The 18,851-nt window shown below is 43.7% G+C and overlaps 1 protein-coding gene across 1 annotated transcript in view; it reads right to left on the reverse strand.

Annotated features, from left to right (window-relative positions):
- Nucleotides 1-976: 976 nt before the first annotated feature.
- Nucleotides 977-18,851, reverse strand: part of LOC131289218 (roundabout homolog 2-like) — a 41,696-nt gene continuing 23,821 nt past the window's right edge. The window contains exons 2-13 of the mRNA XM_058318430.1: nucleotides 17,241-17,534; nucleotides 16,699-16,817; nucleotides 16,348-16,531; nucleotides 14,720-14,989; nucleotides 13,653-13,930; nucleotides 12,773-12,986; nucleotides 3,971-4,053; nucleotides 3,418-3,837; nucleotides 2,209-3,264; nucleotides 1,944-2,106; nucleotides 1,310-1,862; nucleotides 977-1,234 (exon numbers count right to left, since the gene is read on the reverse strand). Of these exons, the coding sequence (XP_058174413.1) occupies nucleotides 1,687-1,862; nucleotides 1,944-2,106; nucleotides 2,209-3,264; nucleotides 3,418-3,837; nucleotides 3,971-4,053; nucleotides 12,773-12,986; nucleotides 13,653-13,930; nucleotides 14,720-14,989; nucleotides 16,348-16,531; nucleotides 16,699-16,817; nucleotides 17,241-17,534 (3,257 nt within the window). The 3' untranslated portion in view covers nucleotides 977-1,234; nucleotides 1,310-1,686. The remainder of the gene's footprint in view (nucleotides 1,235-1,309; nucleotides 1,863-1,943; nucleotides 2,107-2,208; nucleotides 3,265-3,417; nucleotides 3,838-3,970; nucleotides 4,054-12,772; nucleotides 12,987-13,652; nucleotides 13,931-14,719; nucleotides 14,990-16,347; nucleotides 16,532-16,698; nucleotides 16,818-17,240; nucleotides 17,535-18,851) is intronic.

The following is an 18,851-nucleotide window of genomic DNA, read 5'->3' on the forward strand; positions in this document are numbered from 1 at the left end:
TTTTTTTAATTCTCGTGTAGGATAATAATTTCCCATACAGACTGCATCAAACGGAACGTAAAAAAACATATTTTGAACTTTAATTATATCATAATTTACCAATAATCACTATTATTTGTACAAATTATTTGTGGACTATTATTTGTGTACAATGAATATCCATTGAAACATGTGGTAGTAAAATGACCCGCCACAAACACAAACTCCATTGTGATGTACAGCAAAACTGCACAACACAAACAAACCACAATTGCACCCTTTCTCGTTAAAATTATGCTATCGGATTTATGACTACACCTGAACAGAATTTGTTTACACCACTATGAGGTTTAATAATGGTTGCGGTTTACGAGGACACGCATTATTTACCGACAGGGATGCTTGTTAAGTTTAAGCACAAATGTACGTAATACAAAAACAAAAAACAGAAAACTGAAAATTAACGACTTATATCGAAACAAGGGATTTAAACAGGTTTATATAGGGCATACATGTTACATTGGATTGAGGGATAACAACATCACTTTATGTTTGGTTTAACGTAGGAAACCGAAATAGGTTTCGATAATTAACGATAATAGAACGATAATTCAACATCTGGTTGGACGAAAAAAGTCCACCAGTATAAACGATAACTCATTTTATGAGGAGTAATAATAATATTTTATCTTAGAACTTATTTTATTTTAGAACTTAAATAATGGCACCAAATTCTTTGTATAGAAGTTTTTACTACAATCTCGACATTACTTCGATCACACTCGACTTTTATAATTTTGCAAGGATAGTAAGAAACAATTACACAAAAAGTAAAAACACCTTTAAGAATATTACGATTAAAACAAACAACCCATCACCTTTTGAAAATGATAATAGAACTTACCACTCGCTCCAATTTCGGATAACTTTCAACGTATTGCACATCGTTGTTATTTTTTCATAGAAAAAATATAATTTATATTCATCACTACCATCTAAAAACTACGAAGTCGTGTCCGGATACACGTCTACATTAGCGTCTCGCGGGATGTGATAAACTTATTTTGTTCACTGATATCTCTTCCACGTCGAAGCAGTTTCTTTTGGCGGCTTGACTCCGAAATCTTTGTCCACCAGAGGTCGTCGTCGTGGCCAGAATTGATAAGAGCCAGTTGCACTACCTTCTTCGAAGGATAAATTCCCGTTCGGACGGGAATACACCAATCCGGAGAAGTTCTACATTGAACGATAAATCCTAAATGGTGTAAAATAAAACAAAATAATAGATTGTCTTTTCCTTTGGCGTTTTCGAACTCTTGGAAATACGTACCCATGAGGATCTTCTATCGTCGGTCGTCTGGGACACGGGAACGCGCCCGGGGTGAAACCGTCCACAAAAATTGAACACTTTTGCGTCTTCCTATATCTGAACGGTGTCATCGCCAGGACGGCCATGATTGGATGTGCCCCAGGCCCGCCGTACCCACTACTGTACGGCGGGGCCACCGTGATATGGCGAGAGGTGGCGCCCGAGTGTGGACTCGATCGCGTCAGCGTGCCACCGTCCGAAACACGTTCGGTTGGTGACAGCGATCGCGTCGTCCTGAGGTGTGGTGTGGTTTCGTATTTGTTTTGCATTTTTGTTCGTTAGTTGGTTTGTTTTGGTGGTATTGGTACTGCCTACCAGCCAAAGCGTGGCACCGGATCTCACTTGTACCCGCTGGTCCGGCGGGAACAGTAGCTCGAGGTTTGCGAACTGTTCAGCGTCCCAACCAGCTCGGACGGGTAGACGTGGCTGAGATGATGATTGATATCCAGCGGCTGCGGTACCGGGGGAGGATGCTCCGGCGGTGGCGGAAGATAGTCGACCCAGTTCGGTGGAACTGCTAAAGAAAGAGTGGATGAAAAGAGAAGCGATTAAAAACTGACGGGATGGGATCGCTAGATTATAATCCCGATCGTACCATTGTTAGCGTTCGGTGGCCTTGGATAGCCGTAGAATGATCGGAAGCTGGATGATGTAGATGAGAAGGTATCGTGACCCTGATAGCCGAGATCGCCGTTTTCGCTGCGCGGTATACCATTGATGATCATCGTGGTTGCGTACGGCGTCGGGCTTTCCGGGGACTGTTGTGCAAAGAGTAGAAACAAAAACGACAAGCTACGAGTTAATTTCTGGCCCCAGGTAGGAAAGGGGGGCCCACCAAACCGAACTTGGGCCCAACTTACCTTTCGATTGTAGAAAGATGTCAGACCGCGAGGATCTACCTCCGCGTAGTCGGTACCGCCGTCCGGCAGAGGATACGTGTGATGCGTCTGGGTGCCCTCCAACAGCTTGATCGAGCTGAGACCGGAGTCTTTGTCCGTATCGCACGTCCGCCAGCCACGATCGATCCAGATACCGTCCTTGCGCGACATGCTGAGGCTCGCTATGTCCCCCCGGCGGGCACCGAGTGTCGGCACGGTAACGACCGGTTTGCCGAGGCTTTGCCGGCGCCGGAAGATCATCACCCCCGCAACGATAGTTACGATGAGTACGACCAACAGCGTAAACACGACAAAGATCATAAACCACGTCTCGTGCAGGAAGCTTTGACCGTGCTGCGGATGCTGTGGATGCCGCCGGTCGCTCAGGTCGTAGTCGCCGAAATGATGGTTGCTGTTGTGCACGCCCTGCGGCACGATCACGAACGACGGGTCCATAACGAGGAAGAGCGGCTTGGAGAACGGGCCCATGCCGAGCCGGTTGAACATGGCCACGCGAATCGTGTAGCTCGCGCCGGTCGTCAGGTTGTTCAGCATCACCGAGGTGGTCGTCGCGTTCAGCGTCATCTGGGCCAGCAGCTTCGAGGCGTTGTTACCCGACTTCACCTGGATCTTGTACCCGACTACTGCCCCGTGCTGGTGCTCGCGAAGCGGCGCACTCCATCGCACCCAGCCGGCCGTTAGGTTCAACATGCCGGCCTGAATGCTCGTCGGCGGCCCCGTCGGCATGTCCTCGAGCGTGCGTACGATCCGCGCGTTGCTCGGCTGCCCTTCCAGATTTTTGAAGTACGGCGTCAGGAAGAACTCGTACCGGGTGTACTTGTTGAGGTTCGTTATGATGTGGCTCTCGGTCTCGCTGTTCGGTATCGGCAGCATGCTGTACCGCTGGACGTCGCTGTCCAGATCGCGGTAGCGCACGTAGAACCCTTCGATGTACTCCTCCGAGCCGCCAATCTGCAGCTGCCACTCGAGCCGCACCGACGTCGACGTGAGTGCGATGATATCGATCAGTTCCAAAATCTGTGAAACCACACAACATAAACACAGCCGTCGGCGCGGCGAGCGATAATGATACGTTCCGGTGAAATATGAGTAAAACCCGCGCATCGGATCTACAAGCCCGAACCACTACACCAACAAGGAAGCCGATGCCCACGGCGGATAAGAACCTACCTTTCCACTCAGCACCATCCGCGCCGTTTCCATCTCCTCCGGAATGGTGACCCGATCGTCCGACGATAGCGTGCGGATCAGTGTCGAGACGGGCGAGGGCGCCGAGAAGCCCATACCGTTTTCCGCACGCACCGAGAAGATGTATCCGGTTTCCGGCGACAGGCCGGTCACCGTGGCCGTGTTGCCGGCAATCTGCCGCAATGCGATCTTCCAACCGGCGTCTACCTCACGATCCTCCGTGCTGTGATACTCGATCGTGTAGCTGGCGATCGCATTCGTACGCAGCTTGTCCTGCCCGCGGGCCCATATGAGCGTCACGTTTGTGTTGGTGATGTTGGCCGCTTTCGGTTGACCGGGGGCCGAGGGTAAGAGCTCCGGATTGAATAGCTGTTGCGATTGCGGCGGTAGATTGTTATCAACCTATTTACGAATGAAACGAGATTAAAATGATTGTGGATAAAGCATACCATTAATTTCAGAAATATCCGTAAAAGCTCATTAATTTTATTTTATTACCAGTATACCTTCTAACGAACAAACAATTTACACTTACGTTTAAAAACGCTGACCAAGAGTACTCATGGTCATCCAGCTTTACCATGCATTTATACCAGCCGCTGTCCTCAGTTTGCAAGTCTGGAAAAGTGAAAACATACCATAATGTGTAAGTAATAATAATCATAGCTAAGGGAATGCAAAATAAAAAAAAAAATATCTCAAAATGAATTAAAGAATTACAGGGTGTCCAATATATTCCCATAACTTTTTTCCATGGAGCCGTAGTAGAGACACTACAGGACATCAACTTTCTACATTTTTTTTACAAAAAGGAGAAACACTAGTTCTTCAGACCTGAATCTAATGAACTATTGTGGGTGGTTTTAGCAAATATGCCAAATATGTATAAACAAGCAAAACATGTTTACTTTGGTGTTGTTCAATGCAGTAATCCTGCCAAATGGAGAGAAAAAAGCGTTGGAATCGTGCGTGCCGTGAAAAGGGTTTGAAGCTGGTAAACAATGGAAGTGATATTATTCCTAACCAAATGTCTATCTTTACAAATATAGCTTTCAATTAAAAAAATCGCAAGAAAAAATTACTTATTGTAATAAATTGAAAGTGAAATAATTGATGAATGAATGTATATGAGAATATATTGGACACAGCGCAAACTGCATCAATGCAGGTCATACAGAAATTGGAAATGAATGTTGTTTAACAGTAGCATGATTATTAGATTAGGGAAATCTATAGTCTGGAGCAAAAAACAATAATACTAGTAAAAAAATTATTCATTGCATTGTTCGACTGTTATGCTTCCAATTATGACTGAAACAAAACATTGCATAACGAAGTAAAAACAGTCAATGATACGTTATTTGATGTTAACAATGTTTAAGCTGATGCATCTTGTCAGTTACAACCGCGCTCGGCATTCAGTGCCTTTTCCAAACAATGGTTGTTCAGCATACCGCCGAGCAGCAAAGACAAGTATCAATAAGTCGTAAGAAACGCCCACCAAGAAATACGACGACAACGACGAACCTTCCCAGCAGTGAACCTTTCCAAGGACAGTGCCCGTGTTTGGTCAAACCATGAATTTGCGTCTGATAATGATACGGTACGTGCCGCAAAAGACGTCGTAAAAGAGTTATGATTAACCTTGGCATGGAAAATGGTGTCTGAAAATGCGACCGCGGGAAGAAGAGAAGCATGGACGGTGAAGATGATTTTTTTACTGTAATTCAACAAACAGACAAATTAACTAGTCAGTGGCGCGAAGTTTGAAACGGAAAAGGTGTTGTTTTGTAAAAAGACAGCAAATGGTCAACAACGATTGAGGTTACTTTTAATTATTGTACGGTTTAAAGGTTAAGCAAATACATTTATTGACATGATACGATTAGGAGTCGTGTCTGATTGAAGTTCCGTTTTAATGTTTTCCCCTCATTTATAAAACCGCCACCAATGTATCAAAACGATTGTTTATTTTTGTCCACAAAAAAATAAGGATTTTGTTCAACACCCATGGATTGTCATTGTCTAAACACTGCTAAAATAAACACACGGTAGCGTAGTATAAATAATCCAGAATTCCTTTAAACACGAGACCGCAAATGTTGCTGCCCAAACACACAATGTAAACATGAGGAAACTTTTAAAAGCATCCGAAAGGCGTCACCATTGTACGTCGGTAAAAAACGACCCATAGAATTGCTAAAAATACATAAAGTACGGTGCTTTAATATGTCGCAGAAAGCCTGCCTTCCCGTGGATCCCTGCCATTTCTCCTAACCTGCCGGCGGAAGTGGGTTGGTCCTGTAGCGCACTCACACTTCAACACCGGGGGATTCTGGAGCACTAAAATCCCGGAAAAAGTACAAACCCCCTGGGGACACACAAATGGTGCAGAGCATGTTTAGAACTGGCCCCGCTTTCCACACGATCCGCCGTCAGTGTTCTTTTTTACTCTGGTTCTCGGATATAAAATCTTTCCAGGTGATACCGCAAACAACATCCTTGAACGAAGTAGAACCTCCATTGTACAACGGCGAAAGGACAAACGGAAACGGAAGGAAAAAATAAAACCACCCGTTCTGAAAGCACAAGGGAGGAAAAAAAAGCATCCTGAAGAGCTACAGAAAATAACACCGAAGTAGCACCTAATACCGTACGAAGTGAAAAGCGCCCACCGCTTTCATTAGGGCAAGTATGTTCGAAAGCATTAAACCACATACAATATGCATATGAGGTGTTCCATTTTCCACCACGTCCCGAAGGCTTTCACGTCTTTTATTTTTTTGTTCCTTGCTTTAGATGAAACAATTGCTAGGCATTGGAACCACTTACTTCCATTCTTACGTCCTTCTGTACGAGTTTTCCGTTCTATAGTTTTCTATGACTAAGTCTAGAAGGAAAAGTTTAGTGCGACAAAATAGAAAAGCCCCTGAAAGAGAGTGTTGTGTATTTTCAATGCATCGAAAAACTTCTCTGGTTGTACTAGCGTTTATAGCGTTCGTGAATCCACTAAGAACCTTGAAGCATACTATTTCAAGCCAAGTAAACGCCATGTTTTGTTTATTGATATTGAGCTCCATACCAGCTCGAGAAAAGTATGTTTAAAGCGAATATGTCCATACCGTACTGTATGGAGTATTGCAACGGGCACAACATTCCCGTCGGAGTTTAATGACTTCTTTAAAGACTGGCAAAAGCTTCGTCTAAAACGAATCTTTGTAAGAAAATTCTTGCATCTTTATCGAAAAAGTAATAAATGATCATTAATTCCCGGTAGCGTGCTAAGAAAGACTGCCACAATGAATTGAATCCGTCTTAAATAAGATCCGCGAACAGTTGGCCCATTAAAACCATTAATTCCGGGACCCCGAGGAAGTGTAAAGCGCGCGGCGAAACGAAGTAATCCTCCGAGGAGCTCATTAAGCTTCCAATTTCACCGCACCACGGAAGATGGGGTAAAAGTTCAAATACCATTATCGTAGCATTTACAATGTCTCGTCCCCACAACAAACACTTTCCGTTCGCCTCTCGTGCCCCTTCCTGCCCTGCTGCAACGCCATCCATGGACGACGATGGACGACAATGAGCCTCATTACCATATTGGAGAGAAAGGACATAAAGCTGTCGGGAATGGGACGGGCAGTACGAGGGTAGTTAACGGTAAAATTGGTCAATTAGTGGTTCAGAAACAAAGTCACAAATATAAAAAAACACACGCACACACACACAGCGGAATTGATTGCAAAGCTTCAACCCGCGCGCGGAGGTGCGAATCTACAATAAGCGATAATTATTGGCCTTAAAACTGGACCATGGAAAGGAGACACTGTAACGATGGGAACAAAACCGATTATTCGTTGGCATCTAATGGCAGAAATATATTCAAGAGAACGTCATGTTCAGGTTGAAAAATGAGTACGCACCAAAACGGCACACCGAGGCCGATATTTTCGACAGCTTTTCACGTTACGTTAAAGTGCGTTCGAGAAGTCGTTGATGAGCGGTAGTCGCTCTTACCGCCGGTAAGCTAGTACTTAAAGCCATCTGTTTTCGGTGGAGGCTACTGTTTGAGGTCTGTTTTTTTTTGGAAATCAGCAGTAGGTACAGCAGCCCAAAACGGCAACTTCTTTTACTGCTGGAGCTACTTCGTAGGCTCCTTTTGACAACCTGTGGTCTATGACGACCCGTACTGTTGATTGGTTAGAGTGCCACTTCGCTTTGAGTTGAGTTAATGGCACGAGACGAGTGCGAGAGCCCTTTGGAACACAACCGTAAATAGTCACCAGAAGGTTTGGATGGAATGAAGGCATTCAAGGACACCTTTCGCTCTCTCTGTCCGACAAGGAGATGGCAAGAAGCGCAGAGACTGACTTCATGCTTCTTAAAGTATGGCAAAAAAAAATAGTGTTGACGAAAGTGCTTTAGAAAACACAAGGCGACGCACTTTCCGATGCTTCGAAATAAAAACAAATACCATTTGTTTCGATCCGCATGTCGTACGCGAGGTTTACGCTGGCTTTTACGAGGGTTTAGGAACACGTCAAGTCAATTTGGAGAGTACCTTTTTGCACTGCCAGTGTCTTACCATTCGATCGACTCGCGGTAGAGGCCTTTACCTGCGCTATCGACCGATCGATAACTCCTAACCCACGTCGGGAGGATAACACGCTGACAAGGCACGAATTATTCATCTTTTGCACAACGCCAAGGAAACGAGTGGTGGTATTTTCGGAAATGATGCTTCCATGCCTGGTGGTGTCGGTTCAGGTTTTCCGTACCCTTATCGGCCCCTCTGACGAACACATTTTTGAATAATCAAATCACGAGTTTGAATAAGCATAATTGAATCAAAAGAACCACAAAATTCTCTCGGTGTACGTGACGAACGAATTTTCACACCCAAAAACCACATAATCCGAGATAAGGTGGAGCGCGCGTATGCCGAGACGATGCTCCCGAAGTAATCGATAAAATCTATGAAACGTTGTCGTACGGCGTTGTTATAGTTTCTTGAGTCAATTTTAATCTAAAACTCATCGCCTCACTACACGAAATGTTTGAAACCAATTATTGAATTAAGCTTCGAATTGATTTAGTTATAAAGTACCCTCTGTTTTTGGAAAAATGAGAGTACATGCAAATATTGGTTGTAAATTTAAAACAGCTTGAAAATCAATCAGAATGGAAAATATATACTTCAGTAGATCTAAGTGATTGCTTCGCAGTGCTTTAAATGTGATTAAGAAACATTCTGAATGATTCATACCCGCGCACGAAGGGACGCTAAAAACCAGCCAATAATATATTTCAATGTCCCTTTATATGCCATCGAAGCACTTCCATCCAAAGCCACCTTCAGAGTCAACGGAGGACAAAGTTTCGCTACCTGTAGCATCAGATAGAAACCATACCGGAAATGATATTCCCCAATGTGCGGCAAAACGCGTGTGCCCGGAAACTTGTACGCTTCGCATCGAAGCGCGAAGGAATTTGCATTTTCAGCAGGAATCATCGGAAACCATACCAATCGATGCCGGGCGCGGAGGATTCATTCCAGTCAAATTTATTCACTCTTTACTGGTGCGCCTTTGCGTTGTGTGGTGCGGTGGATTTCACACATCGTGACGGCGGAGGCACATCGCCATTAGCTCCACGTTGGGCGCAAAATGTGGGCCAAAGGCAGGGCGCACATATTATCGGTGCCCGATTTCGTTTCCACCACCCTTCAGGCGGGGGCAGAAATCGTCGCAAAAACAAACCTTTTCTCGAGTGCCACGCCACTTGCCGGGAACACCTACGCGCGCGCTTGTGAAGAAGCGAACGTGGCACGAATTCGAGAACACTTTCTGGCAGGAAATTTATACGTAAAATTTACGACTTCCCAATCCCGTACAAGTTTTCTTGCGGGAAAAGTTTCGTCGAGTAACGCACTTATCGATACGTCCGTACAGCACGAACTTTGGAGGGTCGATTTTCATCTCAGCCCGTTCCATTGCATTTGTAAGAGTTCCTGTCAAAGATTGCAGCACAGTTTTATATTATGGTTAGTACTTTAAAAAGCTTCTACAGCGATGACACGTTTAAGTTAAGGTCAATTATAAAATGTCTAACTAAAATATGGTTGTTCTATGTTACAAGCGATATTGTCTACTTAATAAATGTAATAATTCAAAATAGTATGAAATGCGACATTGATAATTCAAACCAGAAAATATATAGTAAACTCGCGAATAATATAAATTCGTACATAACTGGTGTGTAACTAAATGTTACAAAAGGGTCACACAATAAAGAAAGCATTTCGTTCGCCAAAGCAATAATCACGTACGGGTCAGTTTCAACAAGGAGATGAGGGCCAAATAAGAACAGATGAGACCAAATTGAAAAAGTTTTTTGATGAACCTTCTGTATTGCTCGCACTTGTGGAGTGTGGCCCGAAAAAGCATATATGCTTGAAACTGAAGTACCCTTACTTTCAATAAGGGAAACACGACATGAAGAGCGCTGCTCGTGGGATTGAGAAGATACACAAAAAAACAACGAACATACGATACCGGACACATTATAGAAAACTTTTGCAATAAGAGTAAGTAATTCACCGAAAGTCTTTCAATAAACAAGCAATCGAATGGAAAATGGGAACGAGGATGAAAAATAACTTGCATGCCAAGATTTGATTGGTCCTTCACATAATCCAACACGAACAGCAACTGGCAAAGGTTATCGTAAAACACCTTTTTTAACTTCCATAAATGATATGTAAAAGAACGGACAGATTTATCGTTTAAATCCATTTTTGACAGCGTTAATTCACCATCGGTTCGTTTAGAAGTTCATCATTTAAGTGTAATTAAAAATGCACGTGCAAAACATGCCGTCCCGTCATAGACAGAGTAAATACGGCGACAGCTTTCACTTTATGTCTCGGCATCTCTACGTCGTTTTGGCACGCTTCAATTTTTTTCTGAATGCATCCACAACGTAAAAGATGCTGGAAGCATATGGGGTAAAAGGTGGTAACAAAGAGCAGATAAACGATGGAACCTCAAGGGCACCAGTTGATTCACTGACAATACAAAAGCTCAATCAACCCTTAAGCATCATTAGCTTATCTCTCTATTGGATCTTTATTTTCCCTACACTCTTCAGCTTTTCTGGTTCCATCGCACGGAATGTCTGCTATCTTGTTTTTTTTTTCGTTCTTTCCAGCCATCTTTTAACTAACTGCGCCATCGACCAAGAGGTATACCAAGAGGTACCCAAAGGAACAGTGATGGTTTCCACTCTTTACCTCTTTCGAGCGGAAAGATACGTTCTAGCCGGTCTTTATGGCTCGTCCAACGGTGATTTTCCGAGCGTCGGTCCTACGAAGAGCGCCAAAGAAAGATCATTTACATAATGACATTTAATTGAAAAGTCTTTTTCAACGCCAAGCGAGAAGGCTGGGCTGGATGTTCTATGCCAATGTCGAAGAGGCTCCGTGACATTGAGTCGTGGCTCGTTCCGTTGAAGCATCTTCTTTGCCGTCACTTTCCGTCTGATGTGTTATACTATGCGCGGTCAAAAGGTGGTTCGAACCCACCATGAAAATGCCGTTAGGCGACGGTCGATTGGGATGACACCACTTCTATATCGCACACCGCCTTTGGTTGATATCTTACCGAGCGAATCTCGAGATTAAAGCATATTTCAGTTGGACTTTCTCGCTCGCGAAGAGACTTACACAATACGGAATAAGTCAAGTCACGCTTGTGTCAGACTGGAACCCGAAGAAATTGACCTTCGTTGTTTGGCCAGTAACACAACGCACACGGTTCTCCAATCAAAACCATAATATCTGGACGCACCGTATGACCTCCGGCTTCGCTGATGAATGGTCCGTTCTCTTTGTGTGAATCAATTAGGTAAGCATTTGCAAAAGCTTGCTGTTCCTTTTGCTTTTTAGCAACAATCACACGATGGGATGAAGTTGGTGATGGCTATCGGAGTGAGCACCCCCTATTGCGGATGGAAAAATAAACTCCATTCGCTTATCCCATGAGGGTACAATTACCGAGAACATAATCTTTCACCGTGTCACTTTTAAGCGTGTCGAAGGGAATGAATATTGTAGTATCCTTATCGGCGAAAGGCGTCCTGGGAAGTGGTTCCATACAGAATACGAAAAGATTCGCTGCAAGCACGTCATGCCATTCGTACGATTGATTGATGATGCAACGAGTGTGTGTGCACTGAAGTGTGCTTTATGGCTGCAGAAAGGAATGTATACTTCTGGCGTGTATCGGGCACGCATTCGACGTCTGGCAATGGGGTAAAAATCCAGTTGGCTCATGCTTTTCAACAAATTAAACACAAAATTGTTCAACTAATTCATCAATCATCTGTGTCCTGATGAAGATCACGGTATGGCGGGCAAGATTACCACGGGCTCCTTGGTTGGGGATTTCCTTTTCGCTCTTTTGTTTAAACCGACACAAGGCTGCGTCGTGCACTTCATGTAATGAAACCGGATATCCTCTCTCTGTCTCATCATTTGCCATTGCATTTACACGATACCATTTGCACAAGATCTCTGTTAAATCGTTGCGTTCTGAAATCTGTAGAGCGCTCTACACGTCTATTATTCCCCGTTCAATGGACGCGTACCAACATCCACTCGTCAATAATTAAGCTTTTGAAGTGCAGAGCGTGAAGGCGTGCTGCTGTTGCATTGCTAGGCTCTTATATTGGTTTTCTGATTTCCAGACGGCACACGTGCATCGTCGGCAGCACAAACTTTTCAAATATTTAATGGTTTCCTAGCTGCTACGGGTCTTTCGTTACTCGCCCGGGGAGTCGGTTTTGCTACCGAGGGGATTGTCGCCGGTTTCTAAGCAAGTCCTTCAAATGGAAGCAACAAAGAAAGAGGTAAACTAGGGGGAGAGGGTTCCAGGGTACATTCAACTCTTCAAAGCTAAGCCAACTGGTATACCCCACTGGGTAGCGTAAGTAGAAATGAAATTGTTTTTAGATGATTGTTAATGCATCAATTAAATCATTCAATGGGATATTACAACCCCAAACCATTCCTGTATGAACCCCTCCACAGTGAGCAGTGATGCTCAAAAAAGGTCCATTTTAAGCAATTGGGATATGATCGGTTTTCGGCATTTAAATTCTAAAATTACTTTAAAACTCTTGATAGAACTAAAAAACAAGTAAGATCAACTCTGTTATAAAATTTTCATATTTAGGTTTATGTTCGTCGTATTGATCAATCCTATAAAATTGTCTTGCTATGCGAAAGTTTGGATGAATAACACAAAGGTTGAATATTTTGTCTGTTAACAAAACTCACCATCTATCCTCAGTGTTCCGCCGGGTAAAAGTTTATAACGCTTTCCCAATCCAGTCTGAAGGGTGCTTCCGTCACGTTCCCATTTTGGCACTGTCGTAGTATCCGATGGGGTAGTTCGGCAGGGAAGAGTTGCCTTGGTACCCGCCGGTAGGCTTTGATTCGATGGAACTTGCTGAAGCACCGGTGGCGGAATACTGTCAATCGGTGAAGTAACCTGTAAACAGTACAGTGAAAGATTTTTATGAACACGTCTCAAAAGAATTTTAAGATTAAAAAAAAGTATGCTGAATGAAAAATCCCTGCAGAAGTTGGTACAATACGGACCGGTAACGGAAGTTAATGTTTATATCAACAATTGCTGGGTTATACAAATAGAAGACTGAAGATTTTGCATGGTGGAAATATAACCGTCGATGAGCAAGAATTTTAAATAAGCTGACCCGACAACAATTCACAAAATTGGAAATTAAAAGATGTATATAGTAGGATAAATTGACACATGGTTTAGTATTGGTGAGGCCCCTGTGGGTGTCATGCAATAGAACAGAAATAAAAATAGTTTATTTTTACACAAAATTAAGAAACATAAACATATTTTTTTTATCCTAACATTTCTTCTAAAACTCCTGCAAACATTACAGCTATGCTGTAAATTCCCAATAAATTAAATTTATATAAGTGTTAGGAATGGCCAGAAGTAATTGTATACCCCTTGAATCTCTATGATACCCAAAGGTTCGATTGTATTTGGATGTAAATGGTCGTTTTACATGAGCCGTGATATTGCTCACCAATTTTGCTAAATTAAACTTCATGGCTACAATAAAACCCGAATCGAATGCAATGCCCATTTGCTAGCCGATTGAGCCCGCTCACTCACCTGCAAATAAACTCGACTCGTAACCGATCCCGCCACGCTGAGTGCGGAGCAGACAAAGTAACCGTCGTCCTCGCGCTGCACACCGTGGATTTGCAGCGAGCCCTGCCCAGTTACGGCCATATTGCCGTAGCTGTTGTTCGGGAACATTAGCGTCTGCGAGCCCTCGCGCGTCCAGAACACCGACGGCAGCGGGCTACCGGCAGCCGAACACTTGAACGTCACGACACTGTTGACGACGACTTTCTGATCCTGTGGTCGGACGGTGAACACGGGTGGAGCTGGGGAGAAGCGTAAAGAGTGAACATCAAAATTGAGTTTATATTATAGGTGCGACGTACACTCGAAGACGTACACAGGAAAGGACGCAGAATTGGGTTGGGGAAAAAAGAATAAACATTGATCCAGTATAAATCTAAGTTACGGCGAGGAAGCGATTTTCGACCACTCATAAACAAGCAGCAAAGAGCAATGGGATTTTTGTGACTCATTGCCGAGGGTTGCGGCCGGATGATCGACGAGCAAGCGAAAAACAACGACCAAAAGTTACACAACTCTTCTTTGCCACAGAAACAACCACTGTATGCAGCATTGGAAAAGCTCATCCGAAAGCGACGGGGTGCCAAAACGATCGCAATAAAATGCCTTAAACTTGCAAATGTGTTCTAAAAATCCTTCACGAAAAAAAAACGAAACAACTGAAATAAAGTCAGCCGAATGTCTCGCCAAAAACCGGCCGCCACCAAGTGAGAGGTGGGTTGTAAAAATACGATCGGAAATTCGTACCGCAATAAAACCCAATAAAGTTGCCGCGGCTCGGAATAGTTAAAAGCTAAATTGTGTGTTATTGCATGCAGTCCTCCGCGTGGTGCAGCACCACAGTAGTGGAGCTATTTCGAAACCACTCGTAGGTTGTGGGATCAGCCCCGACGACGGCTCCACGGATGAGAAAGATAATCCCTACATTGTCATTCGATATTGGATGTTGAGGTGAAACTTTTCCCGCTTCCCCCGTTGAATGTGATTCGGCGCCATAATCGAACGAGCGGCCGTGGCACTCCAATACTCACTGTTGACGGTGAGGCTGGCGCGGGCACTGATGACACCGACGGAGTTTCGTGCCTCGCAGATGTACTGCCCGTGGTCGTCTGCGGTCACGTTGCGGATGATGAGACTCTTGTCCTCCTCGGAAATTTCGGCCCGCCCGACCGGTATGTGGCCGTTCTGTTTGATCCAAAGTATCTGCGGCGCGGGATCGCCACCGACGGCGCACTGGAACTGGACCCGGTGGCCCTCGAGCACCGTCGCATCGACCGGCTCGGCCACGAAGTATGGTTTGACTGTGGGCGAGAGCGACAAACGGGGCATCGAGAACGGTTAGAGCATTAGGTTGGAACGTTATAAATCATACATCGGTGATACCTTAAGACGACAAAGTTGATTAAAAATGTCATAAATTATGCGCCCAAAGAGGTACTGACTAAAGGTGGGTGGCTTTCGGTGGCGAGTGAGCAACTAGTGAAAATTGAAATATTTTGTCCTTGTCATCTAATTAATAAGGAAACAAATCACATACGAATCAGCATTCAAACCTACCATTCCACTATCAATAAAGACCAAGCAAAAAGTCAAATTTAAAAGTCGAAACAGGAGATTTCAACACTGATTAGTCACGCTGACACTTCTCCTATAAATCATTGATTTAAATACTTAAATTTTCCGACTAACTTTACGTTTCGCAAGTATTTTTAGACTCATGAATCTGAATATCTCGTTAGATTGAATATATTTAACTGAACCTTTGAATTTCATGAATATTTGAATTCAACATACACTCCGCGAAGCAAGAATACCATCATCCTGTTTTTGGCCAAAATGTTTGTGATTTCCTTGTGTGAATTTAAGCCTTGTCCATTTGAGAATGTTATTACAATCAGATTTACTATTTTTCAGTCCACAGTTACGATTTTATTGATGTAGTCTATTTAAATTTAACTCGAAAAATTCATAAAAAGGGGGTGAAATAAAAATAGCACCACTGTAAGCTTTTATTCAGAAATTGCTGATATTTCAACAAATAACAAATTGAAATGCTTTGTTAAGATTCTAATGGTGCGCATAGGATTCAAACGTTAGAAACTGAATTTTATTATCATGCTTCGTAAAGTGTAGATTCGACATTGCATTCAAGACTAACAATATTTAAATAAAATATCGGGCCGTCCGCCTGAGCTTAATTTATAACTGGCGTTTCGCGCAATACTTGAACAACATTAGCAAATTTCTCAAACATACATATCCTGGATCGATGATGTTGTTTAATAAAAAGAAAATAATCCTCCGATTCAAGAAAGGACCGTTAGTCCATCGGTGAAATCTCAAAGCATAGAGTTGACAAATCGATTGTAAGGGAATGGACAAAATCACAATAGACCTTTCCTTATCTAGTAACATCAATCATGTGCTTTGTATGACCATCCCAAAAAAAGGCCGGTCAACGAAATGGATCCCTTCGAAACACATTGATCTTCATTTACGTTTACGTCAAACGCGCAGAGATAACTGGATGGAAGACAAAGCCCACTCAAACTTTACAAAACAAAACAAAACAAAAGCTCGCCACCGTAAATCATCGAACATCAAGCGAAAACCCTTTTTTGCTCGATGGAGAAGCCTTTTTCCCGAACCGGACACTTACCCTGCACAGTTAATTTGGCGAGCCCACTCTCCCTGGAGCCAACCATATTTTGTGCGATGCACTGGTAACGCCCTTCGTCCGCGGGCCGAACGTCGCTGATCAGAAGATTCCCACTGTCAACGATCCGTATCCTGGCCAGCTCCTTCGAAGGGCGATAATCGTCCAGCTCCAGAAAAACGTCGTTCTGTGGCAAGCGTTTTGGGCAGCAGCGGTCAAACAGTGGAGTGGAAGTGCGAGAACGACAGAACGAAAAAAGCAACATCAAAAGGGTCAGTCCGTGATAAATTGTGATTCGGTGGATGATAACGAGAGCGCGGCGGGCCCTCGGGTGTGCTCGAGATTCATGCGTACCTTTTTCCAGCTGACGCTGGGTTCCGGATTGCCACGGGGTGGACTGCATTCCAGCAGGGCAGTTTCGCCCGCTGCCACTCGTGTGTTTTTCGGTTCCACACGGAAATCGTCTCGAAGTGCTAAAAGGAAGGAGAGTGAGAGAGAACGAAAAGAGGCATTAAAATCGATACCATCATAAACAGAAGGTTCTGTATGACGGTTATTTTACATCCACGACGATAATTCGCCATTCGGGGATACACAAAAAGTGGTTCATGTATCCGAATGTGTATGGATAAGAGGTGATTACGTGTATTCTGTCCTCAGCTTACATAAATTAAAGAAGGTATCATTTAAAAGGAATCGATCTGGGTGTACCTTATATCTACATTATTTGGTTTGGAAACAGTTTAATAGATACTTAGGGCCTACTTGTATGTATAAAAAAGGATTTTAAAGTGTTACTTCGATTCCTGAGAGACATATGAATTAATGAAACAATTAAATAACTTTGAAAACTTGCAACTGGTAAAGATGCCACCGCAAGATAATCGGACACTTACTTGCCACCTGCAGTGTTGCATTCCGGCTGTATACTTTGCCGGCCGGATTGCTGGCGACGCACCAGTAGACCCCGTCGTCCTGCTCCTTCTTGCTGTGGACGGTGCGCAGGAAGAACAACGATCCCGCCGGTAGCAGGACGTGGTTCGCGTCCAGCTTAACCTCGTCGCCGTCTTTGTACCATTGGATGACCGGCTGCGGTTTGCCCTCGGCCTTGCAGTTCAGCGTCACGGGATCGTTTTTCGGGACGATTGTGTCACTCGGGTTTTCGATTATTCGCGGCGAGCGGAATTGAGCTAAGGAAGACAAAAGAAACCATATTAAGAAAAATGTAGATTTGAAGTAGATGTTATTTTGAATGTTGAAGAGAAAATAAAAATTTAAATATTTTCTTTTCGGTGCTCTTCGGGGATGAAGTGCTTTCACTGTCTAGTACTCTTTGTGATGTTTTATGATAAAGTTAGCCGCTTCCGTAAGGCGCCTTTGGCATTAGCTTCTCGCTGGTTGTCAGCCACAATATGATTTTCTTTTAGCATTTAGGATTTCCAAAACATTTAGGCCAATTTAGGAGATGATCAAGCCAATTTTCTTTCTGTCGCTTTGTGCTATGTTGCACATCGCACTGTATGCTCCGAGACAGAAACCAGGCTTCCAAATGAACTTTTAGCGTTGCTCCATAAATTACTGAAGTCTTTAAAAATCTACATAAGCTTAGTATGGCAGTTAAGAAGAGTTGCATAACATCAAACATGTCGACTCCAACTGTTCAGAACACAAGCGAAATGCTACTCTTTATGATACTGTCGTATGAAAATTACTAGCGTTCTTCGTTTTTACATGAAATTGTTGAAATTGTAGTCACATTTCATAATGTTTTCGTCACTTTAACCACATTATGGCCAACTTTTAATATAACCAGTTAGGAACGATGTGAGAAAACGATTTTCACACCTTATACCACCAGCTCGCTAGCAATACCAACGATCAACAATACGCTCTATTCACGACGGCGAAATGACACCATAATCGCTTTGAATCAGCTCCGAAGAGCCACGACAAGTCGAGCACAAATTAGTCACCAAAAATGTGCAGCCGAGCGGAAAAGGGAGATCATCTCGTGTAAGAAATGAAAAAGAAAAACAAACCAAACAAAACAAAAAAATCCCTTCGGCCTGGTAAAACATGCGATACGATGAGTTGCCGAACCGCGTGTGAACAAACTGGATGGATACAAAACAGCGCGAGCGTACGAAAGTAATTTTTCATGTCACCCACGCCCTGTGGCTGCACCTCCGATGACGATAAAGTCGCTTCCGAAACGAGAGGAAACCGTGAGGGAGGGAGCAGAAAAAAGAAGGAAGAGACACGACGGACGGAAAAGGAAATCGTTCACCCGCAAGAAGTCGTCAGCGGTTGTGTATTAAGGTTTGGTACAAAAATCTCGGTAGTAAGCCTCACAGCCGGGATCTGTGCGCGTTGGTGAGGTATTTGTCTCTCTATAAGAGAGTTTATGTGTTTTTTTCCCATTCTGCTCACAGTCCTTCGGTCGCGGCAAAAGCGGTAGGCATTGACAAATTATGCTACATGCCGGTTGGTTCCTGGCAGGAAGCAAT

The sequence above is a fragment of the Anopheles ziemanni genome, chromosome 3 (genome assembly GCF_943734765.1).
Source record: "Anopheles ziemanni chromosome 3, idAnoZiCoDA_A2_x.2, whole genome shotgun sequence".
NCBI lineage: Eukaryota > Metazoa > Arthropoda > Insecta > Diptera > Culicidae > Anopheles > Anopheles ziemanni.